Genomic DNA, 7,550 nt, shown 5'->3' on the forward strand with positions numbered 1-7,550 from the left:
TCTAAATAAATGCTCTGGCACATCAAATATCTGGTGATAGGTGTACAAATTGAAACTAATTTTGTGTTGTTTTTATGTAGCTTTCGGGACATATGTCTACCCCTAACTGATGAAAAATTCATAATCGAACTACACGTTGAAGGGAAGATCATATTTTTTTCAAATTCTTGAAGGGTGAAAAGAATGTATAAAACAATCTAATAAGTAGAAATAAAATGTTCTTTTACTCGTTACATGTTGTTTGATATATTATATTGTGTGTATGCTTAGAACATCATATGCCATTTTAAGAAAGTAACTTTATTCTTCATTACATAAACGTGTCGAAATCTCTAACCCTAACTTGTTAGTTTCGTGTCGGGTTTTCGTGACATGTCATGTTTTACTAGGTCTATAATAAGGTTATTTGTTGAAGTTCAAAAGGGACTAAAAGTGACTTTTGGAATCTACATGTGGTTGAAATGAAATTTACGGAAGTCGTGGAAAACGTAAAACCCAATTTGTTTCTAGAATCGTCGTCGAGTTCTGCAACGAAAAGACACCTCTTGCCGTCGATTGCGATTTTTAAGATTTCTGTGTGTGTTGGTGTGTGTTTCTGTGAGAGACGTTGAGAATGGTGGTGCTTGAGCCGATTCCTTCGACTGATGACGAACCAAAAAGGTCAAAATCAACCACCGTTGCCGCCGGCAGCGTAGATTCAGGTAGTGGCGATAAAGCAAACGGCGCCGGAGTAGATATGAAAAGTGACAACAGAGTAACCGCCGACGGATACGCATCCGATGGTTTCGAAACCGCAAGCGAGACCGAAGTTGGCGATGATGAGATTGTATCTGATGATAATAACAATTCAAATGACTCCATTGAACATCAACAACACCATCCGGAAGAACTGTCTGTGGCGTCAAAGGATCAGTGCTTTGAAGATACGCTCGACGAAGACGAACTCAAGCAGGTTCACTCTTTCTCGCTTTCGAGGTTATAATTCATATACCCTGCGGTGTTTAGGTTTTGTCATTTAGTTGAAGCCTCTGGCATCCGCGTTTAGTTTTTGATTTTATCCAATGGTGTAATACCTAGAATTTGTGTTTGGAAGCATTTTACAGTATCATCTTGCCAAATTAGCTGCTGATTAGAATCCTCGTATTGATTTTGCTTGCTAGCTCTATGTTGATTTCGCTTTTAGATGGTTTTCACTCATGGTTCTCAAAACGTCTAATACATGATACTCGTGGTACTCGTAATATGCTTCTTGAGTTCTTGATATAGGTGGATTCTACTTTTTTCTTCTAGTCTCCATATGAACAAGGTGAAGTGTGGATATTCTTGCAGTAACTAGTCTAATCCTTGGGCTTGGGATTGAATTCGAATTCTAAAAAATCTCCATTTAGGATCATCCTTTGTGACTTTTTTAGCTAAAAGTATTCATTCTTTTCTATTCATAATACAGAAGCATATATATATATATATATATATATATATATATATATATATATATATATATATATATATATATATATATATATATATATATATATGATATTCATTTTGGTTACATAAAAGTATGAATTGATTTCCCCTTTCCCTATTGTCTTGATGGAAGGTTTCCTTATATACATGATGATCATAGTCAAACCCTTCTTGTGTCATGTATAAGATCCACCATGAGAGACAAAAGAATAGTTGCTTGAAAAAAAGAAGTTGAATTCAATGTTGCTCACTTATTATCTTGGAGATGCAGAAACTTTTGGAAGAAATGAATGAGGCAAAAGTTGAAGGCAACAAGTTATTTGGAGATGGTTTGTATGAAGAGGCTTTATTGAAGTATGATTATGCCATACAACTTGCACCCGAAATCTCCTCACTTTCAGAAATTAGGTCAATTTGTCACAACAATCGTGCAACATGTTTCTTTAAACTTGTGAGTTCTAATCTTTTACCTTATCAATTAAATTCTGTAGTTATGTGCTTATGATATATATATGTATCTATGGAGTTATATATATGACAGGGGAAGTATGAGGAGTCCATAAAAGAGTGCACAAAAGCATTGGAACTAAACCCTAATTACATGAAAGCTCTTGTTAGAAAAGCAGAAGCCCATGAGAAGCTTGAAAATTATGAAGATGCCATTGCTGGTAATTAAGTTAAATAATTAATACTTTGATTAATCATTTCTTTTTGAAATTTGTTTTATTGATATTGTTGTACTTTTTAGGTATGAAGAAAATCTTGGAATTAGATCCTTCAAATAAGCAAGCTAAGAGGACAATTATCCGTTTAGAACCATTGGCTGTAGAAAAACGTGAAAAGATGAAGGAAGAGATGCTTGGTATTAATATTATTATTATAATAATAATAATTAAGTTTAATTAACAAAATTAAAAAAAATATTGAAATATGTGTTTGAATATGTATATTGTAGGGAAGTTGAAAGATATGGGGAACACAATTTTGGGGAAATTTGGGATGAGCGTGGACAATTTTAAAGCGGTAAAAGATCCAAATACCGGCTCTTATTCCATCTCATTTCAGCGTTGAAGACAGACAGACTGGCAGACTGAAAAACAGACAGAGACACAGACAGACAGATGTGTCATTTGAAGGAACATAAACATAATAGTTGTGCATGTGCATACATACCCCTATTCCCTTTACACTATCTTTTTGGTATTAAGATGGAAGCATATGATATAAAAAAAAACAATGGACATTATATATTTTAATTTTCATTTCATTCTTATTAATTTCAGACGTGTTTGGTATGAACATTATTTTGTATGTTGATTCATTTTCTATATTATTTTATGTTTCATATATTGAAAATTAAAAACTACTTTATCCATTATTTAATGATTTAGTTGTTCTTGGTTGCTAAACTTTCTAATTTTATTACAATGGAGTTAAATGATTTCACATTTACAACAATAGTTGCCACTTGCTTTGACACAATCATTATTTGCTGTGAAATTGGCTTTTCGTGTACAATTGAGGTTTCAATGATAAACCACATTATTACAAAAGTACAACAAAAAGAAATATGTCATGTTTACAAGTTCTAACTATTAATTATTACACCAAAAACATATCGATTTCACCTTTTCAGTGTAATCCACCAACTTTATGTCCAAATAAAATATGAAAAAGAAAAAAGAATTGTTGATGAAAGTGAATGATTCTGTTGCTATCGACTTTGTACTACATGAGCATGAGCATGAACATGAACATGATTATTATTATTATTAGTATTATTGTTGTTGTCTTCATCACTTTGTTTTTCTGATATCATTTCTGCATGTTGCTCCAGATACTCACTGCTGTTCATTTCTGTCAACCTGTTTTTCATTATTTACACACTCTATTGAAATATTTCTTTATTTATTATAAAAAATCATCCCTCTTTTAAAAAAAAAAAATCTACATACCTACTAATAGTGCGATCTTTTACAAACCCGAGTTCATTGTCAACACAAAGGTCAGAATCGTCATTTTTCCTTGACCTTGATGAGGTTCTAGGTGCCCTACTTTGAGCATCTGAAATAGTCACAATCCTTTCAAAAAGATCAAAAGGAGTCCCCTCAGCTGTACACATCAGCCTTGCCTTATTCTCATACATCACCTGTAATTTATTTTCAATGACAAGGGTATTTACGTCTTTTTCACATACAGAAGAGAAGCAAAAAAAAAAGAATCTCACATCAACTAGAGTGACAAACCGATGGGCTGCAGTCCTGTTGTGGAGCCCAAAAATTGGCACACCATCCAAAGCCAATGTATGAAACTTTTCTGTCATTAAAAAAATGTCATAACTTTTTTTCTTAAGTAAATAAATTGTTTATAAATTTTAAATTTTTTATTAAATTCACTTACTACATAATCCAAAATAGTCAGCAGCACCAAGTGGTTTGTTACATAATTCCTCAAAAGGAAAATATGCACATCCATTTGCACCCAATGGTACCTACTCATAAAAAAAATAATTACTATAAAATAATATGTTTATTCATATATTGTAAAAAAAAAAAACAAATTATATAATTACTAATAAATAAGTCAAGGAAACGAGTCTTTCTTGATTAAAATCTTAACTTTTTATAAATCATTAATCCAAACATCACTTTATCCTTATAGTACTTAAAGAAATAAAAAAAGAAGATGAAGATATATATGAAATGACATTTTTACCCTTGTACATGTACCTGTAGTTTTCTACCCATAACAACTTCTGCCACCTGGGGACGAGCTGTATGTTCCCCAACTAAATCTTGAAACTTTTGCAGAAGGAAATCGGATGAGTCATCATTTTTTATGAAGTAAAAACCTTCTTCGGCCTTCATTTGAAAAAAATTATAAAATATTTCGGAAATCAAATAAGTTATATAACAATAACAACACACTTGAGGAAATTGAATGAATGAGGGCAGATTTGTAATTTGTAAAAAGTTTAAAGAGTTTAGCATCTACCGATGTCCTCTTCCTATAATCTATGGAAGAACCGATTTCATGTATAATGCATCTTTCCTGCATCCATGGACAAAACTAGTAAATAAAGGGTAAAATTGGAATATTGAAAAATTAAGTTTACCTTTAATGTGGCAATGAAGGGTAGAAAAAGATCTCTTTGTAGTCCACGTTCATAAAGATTATCTGGAGCTCGGTTTGATGTAGCAACAAGTATCTATACTTCCCATTACAAAATTTAAAAAAAAAAAAATTATTATTATTTAGATTTATTAATATTGAAGAGAATTTAATTCTTAAAAGATATGCAAAAATTTTATAGATTTTTTATCACTTACAACACCATTACTAAAAAGATGACCAAATAATCGGTTTAGTATTAAAGCATCCGCCACATCATTAACCTGTAATATCATCATTATAATAAATTAATAATCATTGAACTATTATTATAAATGAATTTCAAAAGTCTTTTTTTTTTAATAACATATTACATACCATAAACTCATCTAAGCATAATAAAATGGATTCATGAGATATTTCTCCTGCAACAACTTCAAGGGGATCAGCAACACCTTTATGCCTCTGCAATTATGATTTTTTTCTTTAAAATATAATAGAAATAAAGTGACTTTTCCAAATATACCCTTACATGTTAGTTTTTAAATTATATATCTAAATGTCCTTTTATGTCGGTTTTACATTTGTCATCTACTTTTTACCAAACATTATTACTTTATCAAACAGTACAACTAGCTTATCAGCTACCAGCTATTCTGACAAACACAATCTTGGGATTTTTTCCACAAGTTTCCAAATATACCCTTACATGTTAGTTTTTAAGCTATATATCTAAATGTCCTTTTATGTCCTTTTTACAATTGTCATCTACTTTTAACCAAACATTATTACTTTATTAGACAGTACAACTAGCTTATCAGCTACCAGCTATTCTGACAGACATAAAAGAAGCAACTTTACCTGCAAGCGAGTGTGTACGGTCAACATGAAGTCATGAAAATGGATCCTATTTTTCCTCCAATTGCTAGGCCTAATAAATTCAAAATTACATATAAAAAAGGTAAACCAAATGTCGAATCGTTTTCCATGATGAGGGCATGTCCGTCTTTTGCACAAACAAGAGATCAGATTCAAGAGCAAGTCTTTATCCCACCTTATATTAAGTGGAACAACAAACAATTCCATTCTTTTGTCCCATTGACTTCAGTATTAGTCTAAATAAATAAATAAATAAATAAAATAATGCTTACAATTGATCATAAAATAAATCCATTAACATGGTTTTTCCAGTTCCAACTCCTCCATAAAGATAAAGTCCTTTCACTGGTGAAACTAAAGATTGAGGCATGAGACGTGACCATAGCCACCTACTCCTGAAATTTTTAACAAAATATATGCAATTATAAATTTATAATATAAAAATTAAAACTTTTTGATTTCTTGATATTTGATAATTGATAATTTACCTCTCTTTTTTTCCAGAATCAGAATCACGATCCAAATGACAGGTATCAACTGACTCAACAAGCTCATCATAAAGTCTTTGAATTTCTCTTAAGGTGCCTATCTGTATATTCCCTTAATTTTTTAAAAACTAAAGGGTGTTTTTGGTATTTCAGAAATAGTTAAAAAATTTCTAAATTACCTGACTTTTATCACCATCTTCAAGATCACCAGCTTTGATTCTTCTCTCATATTCCACAAGAGGCCCTGATCTTTTCACTTCTGTTATAAACACAACATTGTCATTTTCAACTTTTAACAATAACAAAATGACTAAATTAAACTTTTGAATTATAATTTTGGAACCTTTATAGTTTACTTCAGCAGCATCGGAAGATATGGTTCTTGAAAACATATAAGAAGAAGGTAGTCCACATTTACAGATATTGTAAGATGATGTAGTGAAATTGCCATTATTTATATATGATCTTTTTGCAACTCCAGTTGATATTTTCTCTCCATGATGTAGAAAAGCAGATCGAATTGGTGAAAAAGATTTAACAAAAGCTCTCTTCATCTTCTTCACTCAAGTTCTTTGATGTCGATTTAAAAAGATGACCACTCCCAATGAAGGTAAACTTCAGGGGAGGGTCTCAAGAATCCTGAACAACAGAACAATTGGTAATAAAATTACAGAGATAATTAGGAATAAGGAATATATTCGATGATAAAACATAAAATTGGAGCTCATTCATGACTTGTAGTGGTCAAATTGATTAACTTTTAACCACAATTAATTAAATTATTTTGACTTGGTCATTGTTTGCATGAGAACCCGCCTTAAAAGTTAGTTAAGAAAACCAAAATTTGAAGTTTTACGTAAATCTCAAGATAACTATCATCAAGCTGACAAAATCTCGAAGAAAAAAGGTGTAATACATTAAAACCATATAAGAATCGGAAAAGGTCAAACGTTTGTTCTATTGTTGACTTTCGAGAAATCCGACCAGTGGAAATATCATATGATTCCTGGAAATGAAACTATTGAGGCGTGCGAGAATCAAAAGCTAAAGAAACCGAAAACAAACCTGAATTCGGGTGGATAGGCTTTCGAAAAGTGCAACACAGATAATTGAATGCGAGGGGGGAGCTGCGTTTGGAAGATTGAGCTATTCGCTGTTGATATGTTATCCGAATGGAGGTTAAATACCGATAAGGGTCTATAAATATAAATCTTTTGTAATGATCAGAAAAATATGAAGAACCCTAAATTTATGGAACTCCCTGAAGTTGGTGGAGAGAAAGAGGACCCTGTTTTGTTGGAAAGAGACAATGGGAATGGGATCTGCGTTGGGTCATGATCTTTTTTATATTTTGTTCCTTTGACTCAATTATCCGAAATGGTCCCTGTACTATTCTTCATTCAATAGTTTTGTCCTTCACAAAAAAAAAGGTCCTTTAATGAAGAATTTTATCTTGATTATGTAGAGAAACAATCAATTAAACATGACAACTAATTGATTATGTAGAGAAACAATCAATTAAACATGACAACTAAATGTTAGAAACTCTCAATAGTCTGTTGTTAAATATGTTTGTCATATCAGTTGTCATGTAACGATATAATT

General features: G+C 31.5%; 2 protein-coding genes across 2 annotated transcripts; one reads left to right on the forward strand and one right to left on the reverse strand.

The window, feature by feature from the left end:
* The first annotated feature begins 504 nt into the window (after window positions 1-504).
* On the forward strand, window positions 505-2,830 carry LOC145053540 (uncharacterized). The gene is made up of 5 exons (XM_079001603.1): window positions 505-952; window positions 1,739-1,918; window positions 2,009-2,135; window positions 2,216-2,329; window positions 2,423-2,830. Exons 1-5 carry the CDS (start codon window positions 614-616, stop codon window positions 2,536-2,538), a joined length of 876 nt encoding a protein of 291 aa, XP_078857729.1. The 5' UTR covers window positions 505-613; the 3' UTR covers window positions 2,539-2,830.
* Window positions 2,831-2,991: 161 nt separating this feature from the next.
* Window positions 2,992-7,276, reverse strand: LOC145053539 (uncharacterized). Its single transcript, XM_079001602.1, has 15 exons — window positions 7,011-7,276; window positions 6,289-6,584; window positions 6,125-6,204; window positions 5,946-6,046; window positions 5,730-5,852; window positions 5,440-5,509; window positions 4,957-5,043; window positions 4,797-4,862; window positions 4,583-4,675; window positions 4,462-4,518; window positions 4,197-4,328; window positions 3,868-3,958; window positions 3,695-3,783; window positions 3,423-3,616; window positions 2,992-3,332 (listed from the first exon to the last, which is right to left on the reverse strand). The coding sequence occupies exons 2-15, from the start codon at window positions 6,497-6,499 to the stop codon at window positions 3,182-3,184; spliced, it is 1,545 nt and encodes a 514-aa protein (XP_078857728.1). The 5' UTR covers window positions 6,500-6,584; window positions 7,011-7,276; the 3' UTR covers window positions 2,992-3,181.
* Window positions 7,277-7,550: the final 274 nt, after the last annotated feature.

This window comes from Lactuca serriola, chromosome 5 (assembly GCF_051521515.1).
Source record: "Lactuca serriola cultivar US96UC23 chromosome 5, Lser_US96UC23_V15, whole genome shotgun sequence".
Lineage (NCBI taxonomy): Eukaryota > Viridiplantae > Streptophyta > Magnoliopsida > Asterales > Asteraceae > Lactuca > Lactuca serriola.